General features: G+C 40.5%; 1 protein-coding gene across 3 annotated transcripts; it reads right to left on the bottom strand.

The window, feature by feature from the left end:
- Positions 1-753: 753 nt before the first annotated feature.
- On the bottom strand, positions 754-14,191 carry LOC308293856 (uncharacterized protein). 3 transcript variants are annotated; one of them, XM_080736497.1, is made up of 19 exons: positions 14,169-14,191; positions 12,850-12,950; positions 12,608-12,722; positions 11,625-11,799; positions 11,134-11,245; positions 10,913-11,019; positions 10,204-10,330; positions 7,965-8,085; positions 6,778-6,863; positions 6,321-6,457; positions 6,136-6,195; positions 5,612-5,675; positions 5,420-5,514; positions 5,190-5,318; positions 4,969-5,083; positions 4,743-4,880; positions 3,910-4,076; positions 2,761-2,843; positions 754-1,456 (listed from the first exon to the last, which is right to left on the bottom strand). In XM_080736497.1, the coding sequence occupies exons 2-19, from the start codon at positions 12,920-12,922 to the stop codon at positions 1,267-1,269; spliced, it is 2,094 nt and encodes a 697-aa protein (XP_080592623.1). In that variant the 5' UTR covers positions 12,923-12,950; positions 14,169-14,191; the 3' UTR covers positions 754-1,266. The 3 variants fall into 3 exon arrangements, with proteins under 3 accessions (XP_080592623.1, XP_080592624.1, XP_080592622.1); XM_080736498.1 differs by lacking the exon at positions 14,169-14,191 and adding an exon at positions 13,530-14,096; XM_080736496.1 differs by lacking the exon at positions 14,169-14,191 and having other exon boundaries at positions 12,850-14,095.
- Positions 14,192-17,583: the final 3,392 nt, after the last annotated feature.

Below are 17,583 nucleotides of genomic sequence, written 5' to 3'. Positions count from 1 at the left end.
TTATGATATTGTTATTGCACATGTTATTACATTAAAATTACTAGTACCGTATTTTCCGGACTATAAGGCGCACCGGACTATAAGGCGCACTGTCAATGAATGGTCTATTTTCGAACTGTTTTCATATATAAGGCGCACCGGACTATAGACTCTACCGTTGCGTTATGCATCCAACAGATGGAGCTATGCTAAAGGGAATGTCAATGAATGATCCATATATAAGGCGCACTGGACTATAAGGCGCTCTGTAGTTTTTTGAGGAAAATTAAAGGCTTTTAAGTGCGCCTTATAGTCCGGAAAATACGGGTACATGGCACATGCAGAGGTTGCGAAAGGTGCTCTCTCTTCTCTTCCATTGAGAAAATTCTAGACCCTGGCTGGCACCTGGTGTCAAGACTAAGAGGAGTCAACTGACTAGGACCACTGACTGATCGACAATGTAAATAAAGTTATTTGAAACAGATGGTGTACCAGATTGGAAACTGGATCCGACATCTTTATCAGAATGTAGACTTCTACGGAATCATTCCACCAACTTTCAAATCAGTTCTTTCCAAATAACTGGGATGTAAACCTCTCCCCCCCTTCTGTTTACTAGCTGGAGAGATAGGTAGACCCATGTTACTGACAGGTAGCCACAATTATATTAAAACATAGAGATATTTAAAACACATTCTAACAACAACAAAAAATCACTTATAGGCCTACACCATATAACAATATGGCTCAAGAGTCAAGACAGCTTCACGCTGCATTTTATTTCTCATAGTTATTACATATTATTATAGATTCAAAACATCTTGATAAAACTTGTTTAGGTTGTTATATGGTTCTGAAAAATGTTTTATCCTATATTCATTCACTCAATCACTTGCCATCCTGGTGACAAATTTGATGGCTGATATTTAAAAATATATTCCAACAAATTAATTACAAAGTATTTGTCAAAAAGTATTTTCCATTCAAGAAAGTTTCATTACATACATTAAAGCAGCACTATGCAACTTTCATCTTCGACCCCAGATTTCAACCCGGTTTCCTGCGTGGTGCCTTCAGGTCCAAATTTGTGTCAGATCCTGTGTCTAGGTGAGACATGACCTTTGACACAATCTAAATGTCTTAGTAGAAGAGCAGGGAGACAAAATATAACCACCCCAATTGTAAAAGTTATAATTGTATAAACATACTCTACCATACAGATTGGACAAAATGTAAATGTATTCATTAAAAAAAGAAAGTTACATAGTGAGGCTTTAAGTTCTATTATTAATCCATCCACATGAAGCTGGGCTCAGGCCGATTATGGGCCTTACTGGGATCCACAGAGTCAAAGGTAAGAACGGGGGAAATTGGATGTGGCGATGCTAGGGACAGTCGTGCAGCCAGGAGCCCCATTCCAACACAGCTGTTAGTATCTCGTCCCTGTAGAATCCCAGCCATCATACCACCGGCAAGACTGAGGACACAGAGGAATGGCAGACTGTCTTACTTTACAGGAAATTAACTGACGTAGAGCATATGTAACCGCTTTGTATGCCATAATAATAATAGCTGGATATTCTGCAAAAAAAGGCAGACATTTGGCAAAAAGTAGATCTAAAAGCTCACACCGCATCGGCAAAATAGAGGATCTAAAAGTTCACACCGCGTAGTGGCATGTGGGAGTGAGATTTGGTGTTATGTAGAGTGAGGTTGCCAACTACCTGAAATTCAAATAAGTGACACCCGGCCGCCGGCCGTGCATCCCTCATTTAAAAAAGAAATAAGGAATATACTTGAACACCAGCATCCATATTTTGGGGGGAAACATTAGACAAAAATAGCTCACAACTTGTGAGCTTGTACTGTAGATCTGCTAATTTTGGCAGAGATTTGGTGTGGAAAAAGCCATCCAAGTAGTCTACAGAGACAACCCAGGTTTAGAGTATAGGGTTTCAAGTGGTTACAACCTGTATAACCATATAGGTATATATAGTATGAGTTGTTTGAATTTGTAAGATGTGAGTCATTGATTGAGTCAAACTTTCTAGTGTGTCTGGACGGGAACATCACTATTGACTATGTTTGCTCCATTGCCAAGAAGCATGGAAACAATGGTAATCGGGAAAAGCAGAACGCTGAATGCTGAAGAGTAGCTTTCACTGATAGTGTTGTGATGTGTCTGGTGTGAGCCTACTGATAGTGACAAGGCATTGTTTGAATTTGTAATATGTGAATCATTGATTGATTCCCAAAAATAAGGAACAAAGTGTGTCCCTTATCACAGTAATTCTCAACCTGTGGGTCGGGACCCCCAGGTGGGTCCTCACATGATTTTCTTTGGGGGTGGGGGTCCCCAGAAGTGACAATTGTAAGGGCTTTTAATACTTTTTAACACCTTAAAAAGAGAAAAATAGAAAGAAAGAAAGAAAATAAATGAAAAAATACTATTCCTGCATCAAAAGTCACCAATAAACTTGAAACTTGGCCAAATTGTCAAATGATATAATAAAGAGGCAGAAATTGTGAAAATAGCCTATCTATAAGCTCACAACGCCTCGCGCTTTTATTTGTGGAACCAAGTAAAACTAAATTTCCTGACTCAACTTATCAGTTCAACAACGAACATGTCTTTTCGTTTTTAATAGAGGGAAGATGCCTTATTTCAATTAGGGACGGCTGGCAACCCTACCTCGATGAAGCATAATGGGGTTTAAATGGTTAAAGAGAGCTTAAATTGATGTGGAGAAAGGAAGATGGCGGTGAGGCAAATGACAGCACCTGTCACCGGCTCCCGAGACGTTGACGGTTTCTTCTGTGTTCACATGTAACGATGGGAAATGCACAGCACACAGTCGACCCCTCTGGAAACACAGATCACACCTCCTCATCAGCGTGAGGTAAAATAAATGGATGAATATGAAACAACATGTAACTGAGAAACTATATAATTAATTATCTATGACTGACGTGGAAATCATACTTAATTTATGGACTCCAAGCCCAGTGGAATTGAAGACTCTCAAAAGATCAGTTCACTTTGACTCAGAAGCAATATAAAATGATATAGATATCAGACATGTTGCTTCAGCAAGGCAAAAAGATGGACTGACTGCCTTGCCCTCCTCTAACATTTCATTCTTAATTGGCTAAAATAAAACATCACACATTTTTCTCTGCAGAGCTCATTAAAAGCCACGAACCTCATCTCTTTCACACAGCCATAAAACAAGGGAGGCCACTATGTGGCAACTTAACTATGACCTCCTTACCTATCCTCCCTCATCCCTATGCAGCTGTGTCTCAGTGTCATGCAGCACATAGCAATCATGAAAATATAATAATATCTAATTCACCTCATGACCCACTCTCTGCTGTCGGTCCGAAACCTCCTAACTCCATAATGTTCATTTTCGCGAAAATGAGCTCAAGTGGAGTTAGGAGGTTTTGACCAAAGGGCTTTTTACGAAAAAACCAACACACGTGTGTTCAATAGCACATATTTATGAAAAAAAGAGAGTGCCAATCGGGTGGAGTTAGCTGGTTTGGCAGAAAGTGTGGAGTTAGGAGGTTTTGTCCCAATTACTTCTTACTACTTTGCATTGGTTCAATGTTGTTTTAACCAACACTCAGATGTAAAGGGTGTTCAATAGCCCTGATTTATGTAAAAAAAAATCAAAAACCTCAAAAATGGAGTTAAGAGGTTTTGGACAGACAGCGACGAGATACTGTGTTATATTGTTATATTTATATATAGATACAGTATAACACGCACGCACGCACGCACACGCGCACACACACACACACACACACACACACACACACACACACACACACACACACACACACACACACACACACACACACACACACACAGTATATCAACATTGACAATATTATTATCATTCATGAAGGTACTTTAACACTTACCTTGTTGTGTTTCCTTGGCTGTAGGTTGACAGATCCAGCGTCATGCTCCCCACACACCAAAACGCCCTCTGCCCCCAGGGTGACCACCACACAATGTAGATGCTCCAGCAGGGGGCGGGAGAGAGCCAGAGCACAGCTCAGCACTTCCTTCAAGGAGCTTGGCAACACTGCCACCCCCAAAGCAAGAACACATCCTCATACAGAGTATCTAACTATAAAGTAACATTTATAACCACAGTGAATAAATAGCAAGCCGTCACCTTCTTAAACTTTAGTCATTCTTCAGGAAAAATAAATAAAAAAGTGATCCAAAACTATGATATTTCTTAATAATTTCTCCCAAAAAGTTTATAACAATTTATGACTATTAAAATAAAACAGTCAGTTATGTGACATAAAGGATTAAATAGGATTAAACCTGATTTAGGCCAAATTATTTTCCAGACTTACTCCAGACTTTAGGCATTTTTTTTACCTAAGTCACAAAACTGAGGAGGAGCTGACTTAGGCAAACATATCCACCTGTTTCCGCGAGAATTTACTGAAGCATTATTTGCGGGACACTTCCGGTTAACAGCAGAGCTTGTAGATCACTCTCGGCTGCGGCGCCGGAAGCTGCCTTCACATTCTGCGCAATGCACGATGGGATGTGGATACTTTTCCTCAAAGAATGACTTTAGTTTAGACTTAAGGCCATTAGTTTAAGAAGGTGACGATATGTGTGGGTGTGTGCATGGCATGCGTGCGTGTATGAGACTAGTGATGAGTGTACTGTATGAGACTGTAGGTGATCAATGATCATGCTTTCTGATTACATTTTGAGTATTGTTTACCTTCAGGAGTTGGGAGCCCCAGGGTATTGTTCATTGTACACAACTCTGCGAGGTTAGGGGATGTGTATGACAGAGACTTCCAGGCCTCCGACAGGAAAGGCTTGCAGGCCTTATCACTATCGGTAGGCTCATACCAGACTGTGAAACACACACACATGACATCAAATCACAACACTATCAGTGAAAGCTACTGTTCAGCATTCAGCGTTCTGCTTTTTGTGATTACCATTGATTCCATGCTTCTTGGCAATGGAGCAAACATAGTCAATAGTGGTGACGGGGATGTTCCCGTCCAGACACACTAGAAAGGCTGACAAAAGCTGCGTCTCAAACTGAGACACCTGGAGGAAGACATGTTACACATTAAAGAAATAGATTGTACAGTTCAGAGATTGAGAGCTGGTGAAATACAAATATAGGTTGCCTTTTCCTCATCACTATACTCACATACTGCTCTGTGATACTTTGATGAATGTCCATGTCACCCAGGCCGAGACTCAGCTCACCACTCTCAGTGATTACAGCGCAGTAAGTGGCAGTCCGTTGCTCCTGAAGTCTGGCCACGCCATTAGTGTTCTTACACAAATAACAATTAATACAGTTTAACACCAGTTAAAAAGTAAAAGGGATTGATGAGGTTTCTTGGTTAAAATAAACATCGGATTCCGCTCACATACCATGTGTTTACAGTGGTTCAGAACAGCATCACTATGAGAGTCAGTCCCAATGGCAGAGATGAACAGGGGTTTGTGGCCTAGTCGGCTCAGAGAGTCTTGGAGTAAAACAATACCATGGGAATGAACATGAAATGATCTATATCACCTTATTAATGGGAAAAATGCCACAGATATAATCAGATATGGTCTTACCAGCAATGTTACGTCCTACGCCACCAAATGACTGACAGACACTTCCTGGATTAGTCTGCCCAAACTGCAAACAAATAATTTGGTTCAGCTTGGTCTAAAGGATAATTTCATGTTGTGCTACTAACAGGCAGGAACCTTGTATCTCTAAATTTCATCTTTAGATGTTTTTTTTTCTCCATAAACTCATGCCATATTTTATGCTTTTTTATGCCAGTGTCACGCTTAAGTAAGTGAAGCTGATCTTAGTGATCTACAAGCTCACATGCAATGCGATGATGTTACAGTTTCTATTTTTGCTATTTTTTAGAAATGTTTGATACGTTTCACAATGGCATGCCCGAAACAGGGATGGCAGATTGAAACTGTGTCTGTGGGTTTCATAAATATTTAACCAATGAAGGTGTGTGACAAAATAATAACTACAATGGATCCATTGGAACAAAGGTAACTCTTGTTTCCTGAAAATATATAATTTTTTTGGACATACAAGGTTTCTGCCCGAGAGCGATGATATGTACACCTACCACAAGCTTCTCTGTTTTTCCTTTGGCAATGAAATCCACATTTACTCCTCCTATGACAACCTGGGAAAATTCACAACAGGTGGTGTCTTGTGCAATACAGTAGGCAAAATATAGATGTACACATCTTTTGATTGTGAACCCATGCAACAAAGCATTGATTGTTCATGTGGATTATTCATACTTACAATATCTGAATGAGAGTCTGAAGCTTGCCTTTGACAGGTGGGCGCAGGGTTCCTTAGCTTTTCGCCATTAATTCGTTTTGATAGCGCACATGCTATCTGGCTGCCCACCTTTGCGTTGTTGTGGATAAGTGCTATGTCTTTGAACATGACAGGTTAAGGTTAAATCCATCAGTTGCAATATTGTCAGCCCTCCTCTCACAATATGTGTTACACACAAACTGCTGTTTTGTTATTAAGTTTGGGAAAGATTTACTCAGATAGGATAGTAGTGACACAGGAAATAGAGACTGAGAAGAACATGCAACACAGGTCCTCATCAATATAATACCAGGGATTGTGTGATTATGTGGTCGACACACTGTCTACTCAGCTACCTGCTGTTACCTCAAAACAAATGCTGTATATACCTCTGAATAATAGATAATAATCTTCTCTGATCAAGATGTAAGAAGGATACTGGCATGGAGGGACTTTCCTTCAGTAAGCTCATTGACCTTTTGAAGAATGAACGGCGTCACATCTCTTCCTGTGATGCCTTTAACACTACAGGAAATGAATGAGATTTTGAGAAGAACAGTCCAAATGATCTACAGTGCTTGGTTAATTTCATTGTGACCGCATGATCTCTTTTCAAGCTGTTATCTCAGGAAATGGCTGTGAGTGCCAGATGTTTGAAAAACATTTAAATCCCCTTTTGTTAATAAATCCCTAGCATCTATTTCCTACCATAAGCCTAATTTATATTTTGTTGCAGCACCTCAAAAGTGTTGAGCAATAGACTATCTCTAGAATCACAAGAATCTTTAGTGTAGTCTCCCTCTACACAAAACCTCTTTGCTGAAAGTAGTATCTACACATCACATCGCAACACATTGTGACCTTATTGAGATTGAGATCTGCTATTTTTTGCTATTATGACATGCACAAACTAGGGATGCTAGGGTTCATATGGTTGATTAAAATGTGTTTTTTTGTTTATTTTAAAGTTATACCATGTAACTTTTTTTATAAAACAAATCTTAAAATTGTCCTAACTGTTAAATCGCTAAAGTTTTAGAACCCCCACTCCGTTAATTCTAAAGCCTTCTCTTTATATGTTTTCTATGAGCCGTGAGGGGGGGAGAATTTCGCGGCAAAATGACGTCATCTGCATCATGTGTATACGTTGGCCAATCATATCGCTGATCATAAACACATGGTACACTACCGGCCAATCACAGGCGCATCTTGCTGACTTCTCAGGAAGTAGCTTGCCTCAAGATTAGCTCAACATTATACTCGGGTGAAGTTGTCCGTTTCTCCGGAATGCCTGAACGCACAGGAACCAGGGACCCCTCTAAAGATAGATCTCGGCGAGCTGTAGGCGGACGCTGTGGTGAAAGGCCCGGTCCGTGGCGAAAAACGGCCGAAAGACGCGGACGCGACCGCGGTTTGCTATACAGCTCTGACCACTAGTTGAGCAACTTACACAGTATACGGTAGCTTTAACTTACAATGGAATTTTAAAATGATACACAAATCAGTAAAAAATGTGAAGGGGAATGCCTAAAAACCCTGCAGGGGGTAATATGAAATGAAAATGTAATGGTGTCGCTGGCCATAAATAGTAGATAACTTCAGAGGAACTTCCCTGATTGGCCTCACCTAGCCTCAGCAACAGCAGTTTGTATGGCTTCCTCTATCTGCTGGCCAGAGGCTGCATGCTGCACGGGGATGGGCACCGCAAGCAAGAGACCACTCTGGAGACCCAGAGACAGAGAGCCAGCTGAACAACACAACACAGAGACATCATTGAATAAAGTAGCTTCACAGAGAGGACACGTTTAATTATTTAAGTCTATGCAATGAGAACCAGAAGCAGCCCTCTGGTTTCATTTTTAGGTAAACAAAATGATTCACCCTGCCTTCAGCAATGTGTGGCAGCAGGGTAATCATAGTATTCTCGTGAAGGTTTTTTTTACCCCACAGTATTGCTCAATGCCACAGCTCATTGGACATGATAGTTGTCGTTTAATGATAATCACCTGCTGATGTATAAGTGTCCCAAGATAATTTCCTCCTAGGACAAAACAGTTTAACCAGTAAGACTCCCTAATCGGGAGATAAGCGACCGCCAGGTCAACACAAACTTTAAAAGGCAATCGTAGCCAATCAGGAGGGAATATGGAAAATGAGATAGATCCATGTTGATGACATAACTTTAGAGATACTGTGTAGCGCTTTGCGTGTTTCTGGGCAAAATCTGTAGGAGAAGTGTCCAAAAACGTGTTTTGCTAAAATCGGCCTCATGGTAGCGCTAGAAGAGGGGCATGTGAGAAATCGGGGCTGGAGGTTGTGGTTTGCCAGCCAAGGAGTGTGCAAAGTTGGATATTCGCCTATAATGACATGCCCAACATCACATCTGCTTTAAGGTGGGTAAAGTAAAGTAAAGTAAAGTAAAGTAAAGTAAAGTAAAGTAAGGCATTGTATTACAAACACCAGCTGTTTGCAACCGAGATGTCTGAGGCAGAATTCTATGAATAGCAATAGCTCCTGTCCCGTCTTTGTATTTGTCTGTGAACTCAATCGCTGGATTTTCATGAGACTTGGTAGGAATGATCTGTAGTCTAGATAAATGGAAGCAACATGCACACCAAATAGATTTTTTTCTCTCCTGTGGTCCTGTGGTGCAGGGAATAAAAATAATAATGCAAACTTGAAAGAAGAAATGAAATCCCTTGCACACTGGTTAACTCTGCATTGAAATGTATTATAAACATTAAAGTTTCAGTTGCAAGGACCTTGCGCAAAATGTGTTTTGAATACATTTCAATTCAGAGGAAACCAATGATCTGTATTCTGCCCAAAGAGATGATTATTATATATATATTATACAATCGGCAAGGTCAAGGTGAAAATGAATCGATCAACCAAGGTATGTCTGTTTCATTATACTCGTATAGTTAAAGTTATACCATGTAACTTTTTTTATAAAACAAATCTTAAAATTGTCCTAACTGTTAAATCGCTAAAGTTTTAGAACACCCACTCCGTTATTTTCAGCTTCTGAAGCCTTCTCTTTAAATGTTTTCTATGAGCCGTGAGGGGGGGAGAATTTCGCGGCAAAATTGCGTCATCATACACTACCGGCCAATCACAGCGAGGGTTATACACTGCCGGCTAATCACAGCGCATCTTGAAGTGGGGTCGCTATCACAATACGGCGGCCATATTTGTAGGCGCCCGTGTAGCTTGCCTCAACATAACAAAAGCATTTACTCGGCAAAGGAGTCCGTTTCTCCGGAATGCCTGAACGCACAGGAACCAGGGACCCCTCTAAAGATAGATCTCGGCGAGGTGGAGGCAGACGCGGGGGTGGTCCGCGGCGAAAAACGTCCGAAAGACGCGGACGCGACCGCGGTTTGCTATAGAGCTACAGACCTCTAGGTGAGCAACTTACACAGTATAGCTTTAAGTTCTGTTTCTTCACATGGGTGTCAAAAGTCGGACTTTAAAGCCTCTATCAGAGTCCAGGGTGAAGAGCTATCCACCGCAAATTTTAGGTGGAAAGCTTTCCACCTCAAGTCAGAAAATAAGTGAAGGCCATCATAGTCAGTCACGGTGAAGTCCTATTCACCGTGACTGACTGGTCTAGATCAGTGAACGGGGTGAAGAGCCTTTCTGTCTGAAAGTAATAACAGAGAGATGTGTCGGGACTCGCGGTGGAAAGCGCTTCACCGCGAGGAATGACATACGTTGTAGTTTTATGACTCAAAAAGACTACACCACGGTGGATAGCTCTTCACCGCGGTACCGACTCTGATAGAGGCTTTAGTCTCTCGGACTTTAAGGCCATCGGAAAATCACCACGCGCCCGTCAAAAGTCACAAGGAGGTTTATCTACCAATGAGTTCTGCTGCTTCCTCAGCATTGCAGACGTGGTATGGGGAAGTGAATCCACTTTGTGGGGAGAAGAATGCTGGGAAATTCTTTGACGGTCCATAAGTGGCTACACACACACCCTGGGTCTCCTGATAAAACATACATGACAGGAAACCTTATCAGTTATTCCACCGTCTAATAAATGTCATACAGTATAATGATGATAATGATAGCAGGCAAAAATGGACAACCAATCATTAATAATTTGCAGCCAAAAGTAGATGGACTGGACAGATGTACGGACAGATGCTCGGATGGACAACCCCAAGGGAAATTCGGTTGTCATAGCAGAATTTCCCTTAAAGGGGAAGACCACCCATTTTCAATATTGAACTATGTCATTAATATACCTTAGAGGAGTTGTGTGGAAATACAAAAAAAAGTTCTCCCTCTTCTGTGTTGCCTAGAACTTGAGGATTGATTTTGGGGTTTGTATTGTAAAGTACAATGTGTGATGTCATCAAGTTGTACTTTACAATACAAACCCCAAAATCAATCCTCCAGTTCTAGGCAACACAGAAGAGGGGGAACTTTTTTTTTTTTTCCCACACAACTCCTCTAAGGTATATTAATGACATAGTTCAATATTGAAAATGGGTGGTCTTCCCCTTTAATCAATCAATAAAGGCCCATTCAACTACATTGTTGTTTTTAGTTGTTTTTAATCTTACGAGGAACTCCAGAGTGCGGCCAATGTCCAGAATGGACTTCACCCCAGCGGAGACCACTGCAATTGGAGTCCTGCCCAGTTCAGTCAGATCTGCACTGATATCCAGACCTGGAGGAATGATAATTTACTAGATAAAGACATACTGTAACCTAAAATGCCTCTGTACAATCATTAGCAAATTCAACCTCATGAATATAGATGTGATGTTCTTGGTCAGCTTACTGTTCTCCCCGTCCCTGTGCACTCCTCCAACGCCTCCCGTTACAAAAACATGTATACCAGCTTTGTGTGCTGCGATCATGGTGCCTGACACTGTAGTGCCTCCCGACAGACCCTGAAATAAAACGCACACAGTATAAAACCAAAACAGCACAAAGGATACATGCACTGGAAAGCGGCACACAAACACCAGCATAAATTGATTGTGGACTCTATGTACTTCATTAACCAATAAACAGTGACTCCCAGTGTTCTATATAGGCCCCCTTCTTTTTTTCTGTTATACCAAATATCTTCATAGAAAATAGCAGATCTACAAGCTCACAGGGTGTCGCAACGTGAGCGTCCATTGTGAGCTTGCAGATGTGCTATTTTCACAGAATGAGGACTATTTCTGCCAAATGTGTGTCTATTAGGACATGCCCCGAATATGCCCCCGACGCTAGGGTTCAAGTGATTAAAATGACACAAAGCTTAATGGGATTCAGGGTAACCTTGCTAATAGCATACGGAAGATCACGACGGGATATTTTGAGGGATGTCTTGTTTCGGGCCAGGTGGTCCAGCTCCTCTGATGAAAGACCCACATGGAGCCGTCCCTGAATCACCCCCACTGTGGCTGGAATGGCTCCCTCCGCCCGCACTATGGCCTCCACCTCCTTCGCTGTGCTGAAAGGAGCGTAGGCCATAGTGATGAAACCATGAAGATGAAGAAGACAATGGTAATTTTCCTTTTCGTGCAATTCAAACAACAATCCAAAACGAGATTATAAGAGAACCTGTGTGTGGCCCTATCTGGATGAGGAAAAAAACACAAATTCGTTATTGCCAGAAAAGGCAGCGCAATTTACATTCTGTAGGCAGCAGCTCAAATCAAATGGGGTGAGAGCAAGACAGAGAGAGAGGAGTCATTTATCTTTCCGTTCCCACAAAAAGACTGCTGACTATCATCACCTTGATCTCGATATATGAAGATCACGACACTGACCTCATCAAACCCTGGATATCCATACATGGAGACGACTGGATCATCAACTAGATCTCCAAATATGGAGCTGGTCAATACCTCTACATCTGGCCTCAGTGACTCCAAATATGGATATAGCTGACCTGTTCTGACATCACAGTGATGACTCGACCAGCTCAGCAGAAGGGTATATACTGTATGCCAAAGCACGCATGTGCATGCGCCCAATCTGCACTTGCTCAGCATCATCAGTTTTATTCAAATTGACATTTTGATTAAGGTCCCTATCGACCTTAATCAAGAGTGTCCTTTTTACATTATGACAAATTAACTTTAAATTGAACAAGGATATCTGCTAAACTGCAATCCTGGGGCAGTTTTATGCCTCTGGATTGTGAATCCCTGAAGTACAATGGAGGGAAACAACAGAAATAAAACATGTGTTGTAGCTTTAAATCAGTGAATCAGCAGCTGCTGTTTTCAGTTCCTACAGTGGCATTGTTTAGGTACCTCAGATTATGTGGATAGGGCATGCCATGGGTGATGATAGTGCTCTCTAGTGCCACCACTGGCCTGTTCTCTGCCACTGCCTGTGACACAGATGGATGAACTTTGACCAGTCCATCTAAGAAATAATATTATGGCAAATAATGAGAGACGTGAGTTGGGACATATTCATGAAAAATTTGTTTGACAATGACAATATAATAAACAGAATGGTTTACAGTCTGCCTTTGAGTGAAAACCTTTACCATGTTTGAACAATCTGCCTTGAAATGTTGAAATTCCACGTCGCAGAAGATACGTAGAGACTCCTTTCAGCATCCTTGGTTCTAACCCTACAAGGGAGACACTGCATAGAGACGAACGTTGAACCAACATGTTAAACATATGCCCTGACAAACATGGCCAGCTGCTTCTTATTGTCCAATCAACCAGTAGAAACACATCATAGCAGGCTTAGCATAAAGCCTTCTAGCAGATCTACAATAGGCCTATACCTTTATACCTAACAGAGTCCATATCATTTTAAGTTAGACCAGTGGTTCTCAAAGTGAACCAGGGGGTAGGGGTCCTTGAGGGGGTTCCAGGAGGTCCCCAGGAAAATCTGCTTAATATAGCATCAAACTCAGTTCAACAACTTTAACGTTGGCTATTTGAAAATGGTAGATCTACAAGCTCAGCTTGTGAGTTTGTCATGACAAATGTTGAACATTTTAGAATATTTTTGAAACATTCTAACAGCACAAATCTTGTTTGGGGGTCTCTGACACAAACTATTTTAACGGTTGTCTGCGGCTAAATTCATGAAACATGAAAATGTTTGAGAACCATTGACTGTTTTTGAATGCACAAAAATGCATAAAATAACTGAATATGTTATTTAAAAGTTAGAACAGGGTACAACACTATTTGAAGGTGAGAAAGTTACCTCAATTTCCTTTTGGAAAACCAAAATAGGGTAGTTTACCAAGGCTCCTCAGTTGTACGAAACCCTGTAGTGTGTTTTCTGTCACTGCAAGGCAGAAATCCAACTCGGCCATTGTGAAGATTCTTTCTGCTCTACTAAGTTGGGGCACCACCCACCCCCCTTTCTGGGGGGCAAATCCCCCCTTTTGAGTAACTCTCAACGGAACCTGACTCCCACATTCCAGAGTTGTTCACAACATGTGAAACACTGCTAGGAGAGGTGAGGGTTTTCTGTCTCTTTTTAAACAATTTTTGCCTTACCCCTTTTCCTGTATCATGATATTTATGCACTAAATTGTAAGAATGGATTACAATAGCCATGACTTAAAGACCATGACTTTAATTGTCAGAAGCAGAAGAAATCCAACAATTTCAGTGGGGGGTATTTTTAAGATCATTATAAAGGCATACAATCTTTCAGTCTTGCTACATACATGAAAACACTAACACATTTCTCAAAACAACATTTCAATAGGAGTACCTATTATTGGCCTGTTGACTAATTCCCTGGCATAAAAATGCTACAACTCCTATTGTATAAAATGCCTAGTACAGTGAATTAGAAAAGAAAGTGTCTCCACTAATGCAGATCAGCGCTTACCTTCTGCAGGGCAAAAATGCTAGATTCTTTACCCAGAAAACTGAACTTTGTCCCGCAACTTTTTGTTTACACAGTCTTAACCTATGGAGGCAGGGGCGCTGGGTACTTTAACTATTGAAAAATAGCAGATATACAAGCTCACAGCGCGGCACTGGCTTGTAGATCTGCTATTTTTGAAAAATCGTGAAAGCTTGTGCAAGTCTTTGAATACTTATAATCCTTCTAAGAGTTTTTGAAAAACCTACGTTTTTATATGTCAGTGGTGCTCAAACTGTTTCATGTGAAGTACCCCCAAAATGATATGAATTTGGCATAATTTGAGTTGCAAATTTCCGCTTAAAAAAGACATATATTCAAAGATTTGCATACATTCTCACAACTTTTCAAAAATAGCTATGTATAAAATTATTAAGGCCCCTCCCCTCCACCTTCGGCCCTAGAAACTCAGTCCCACTCTTCCCCCCTTGTGATATGTTGTCAAACTTACCTGGAATAGAAATCAAATATCCTATAGTGTCCATTGTCCGGTTCAAGTTAAAGATTGACACTGAAAACGTATGCCTGAGGTCTACCACGATCCCATCCAACCATAATGTGAACAAATTTATATAAAAGACAAATACTTTTAGTGTTCAAAGCTGGTAGATATCATATCTTCTTTGTTTAAATATACAGTATATTGTGTATATGGTACAGTCTTACCTTGCTGTTACAATTCAGGTGATTGAAGATCTTGAAGTCATAATGCACACACATACTTTGATTCATAGTTTCATCCAGAATAGGAACTTCTTCTCCGCATTAGCTGTATAAGCCGCCTGTGAATGAGTGAGGTTGTTAACAGGATACTGCACTGTAACATGTATTAGAGCAGAATTTGATCCATAATTAAAATCATCATAACTCGCTGAATTCTCATATATATATGAGAATTCAGCAAGTTAGACAGACAGACAGACAGACAGACAGACAGACAGACAGACAGACAGACAGACAGACAGACAGAGACACACACACACACACACACACACACACACACACACACACACACACACACACACACACACACACAGAGCCTAGAGACAACACTAGCAGTCATATCAGGCTCTGCCCTACATCTATATACTATAGTGCCCACGTCAAACCACTGTGTCGTATTGTCTGATGACCACTGGAGGGCAGCAGTAGACAAATTGTAAAATGCACTTTGGTGATTGGAAATAAGGATTCAGGATGCTGTCTAGGGCAACATTTTGAACTAATACATACCAAAACTGAATCGATTTAATATTTTCAGGGTTGTTATTCAAACCATACTAAGGTTGATTCATTGTAATTTTACATCGTAAATGTAATGAAGTCTTAAAACCCTCAAGTCTTATAGTGAAACGGACTTGAGTTACAATTGTACTTGGACCGCTTTTTCCTGTCTACACCATATCTCTTCATCAAAAATAGCCGATCTATAAGCTTTCATATCGTTCCTCAAGAATATGGATGCAGGAGTTCAAGTGGTTAAGCCCTGTTTGCCAGACCCATGAAATGGGTAGGCCTACATAAGCAAATGTCGGTCCGGGTTTTCTATATAAAGGGTATATATGATGATGACATGATGATGACATGCCTACAAAAGGCATGATGTCATAAATGATGATGACAGACAGGGGGTCTGGCACAACCAGGTTGACCTGGTCTAGTTTATTTTAAAAATAGCCAAGCTCACAATGTGTCATATTGTGATGCATTGTAAGATTGTAGATCTGTTATTTACAAGAAATGTAGAATAAATGTCTGATTTGTTTTTATTTAGCCTATATAATGACATGTCCAAAATAGGGATCCAATGGTTAATGTGGTTAAGTTTAAGTTACAGTATAGACTGTTTTCCTGAGCGCCTCCCTGTAGATGCAAACTGTGGTGCAAACAGCAGCCAGTGGCGGAGTAGAAGTAGAATTATTGAAAATGGGAAATACTCAAGTAAAGTACAAATACTCAAAATTGTACTTAAGTACAGTACTTAAGTAAATGTAGCCTGCACGTTACTTTACACTACTGTTTACATCGCAGAAATGGCACGCGGCCCCTCCAGTGTGTTGCTCAGGAAATCAGTCTATATAACTTACAGCCAAACATCAATGACAGCATCTGCCTTCCAAGAAGGACTCTGGAATAACCTGCCCAGCCCATCTATTGTATGTATGTATGTATGTATGTATGTATATGTATATATATGTGTATATATATATATATATATATATATATATATATATATATATTTTGGGGTTTTTTAGCCCTTTTTTTTCATTTTCTCTGTGCATTATTTGTTATGCTTATTTTTTCTTTGTTTTCTTGTCTTGTTTTCATGTTTTCCTATCAGCGATGTTTCTTTGTTCTCATCCTGTACAGCACTTAGTGTTGACCTCCGGTTGTTGTAATATGTGCTTTATAAATAACATTTGAGTTGAGTCGAGTTGAGCCTCAAATCCAGCCAAGACAAAGAACAAGCTTATGACAGTAAGCCTGACAATCAGCTATCCATTGTTTGATCATCAAAGCTTAGCGTCTATGGAGTATCGTATGATCTGTGCTGCTACATGTAATACTAAAACTTAAAGAGGTGGTGCCATGATATTTCCCCCCTCTAAAACATGATTATCAGGTATTATGATTATACTAGGAGGAAGATTTCTTCCAAAAAAGTATACAGAAAGAGTTAAAATTGGGTTTTTATGTGGCCACACCCCCAGTTCATTAAGTATGCATGGATGTCATGGTGGGTGGTGACCTAGCTGAGTTAGCCACACCCCACAATGTTGGGTGAATGGCAATTAGGAGGGGAGTTGATTCTGTGATGTCATCTTATCTGTGTTTTTTAACTGACACTTTTGACCAGAGGTGGCAGCCTCCAAGAGAAAACAAACAAATACCAAGTGAATAAATAATTGCTCATAAAAACCACACCAGGGGGTCTAATGAGGTACTTTCAACCTCCTAGACACATGAAAAACAGAAAAAGTACAAAACTATGGCACCACCTCTTTAAATCAAGACATTTAGGCAAACTGATACAGTATCTACATCGGTGTAACCTGACAGTCAAATGGCGTGCATTTTGAACAACTAAGCATTATGGCCACACACGTCCCAGTTCAAATACCATGTGGCCTTGATCCAAATCATGAATGTAAAAATAACTACAGTTATGTTCTCTTTTTAAGTTAAGTCCAGCATTTCAAATGCTGCCAACAGGATCTGTGCTGTAAGATTTTGAACTTCTAGATACAATATTGTTTGGTGAACCAGTTGTCGCTGCATAGATAGACAATAGAGCCTAGCGTCTCTGAAAAGACTCTTAATGTTAAAAGCTTAATGTTGCTATGGGTTTGGATAAGTCAAAATGATACAAACATAAGAC

The sequence above is a fragment of the Nannobrachium achirus genome (assembly GCF_963921795.1).
Source record: "Nannobrachium achirus genome assembly, chromosome: 11".
Taxonomy (NCBI): Eukaryota; Metazoa; Chordata; class Actinopteri; order Myctophiformes; family Myctophidae; genus Nannobrachium; species Nannobrachium achirus.
This window is presented reverse-complemented; position numbering and strand designations above follow the sequence as displayed.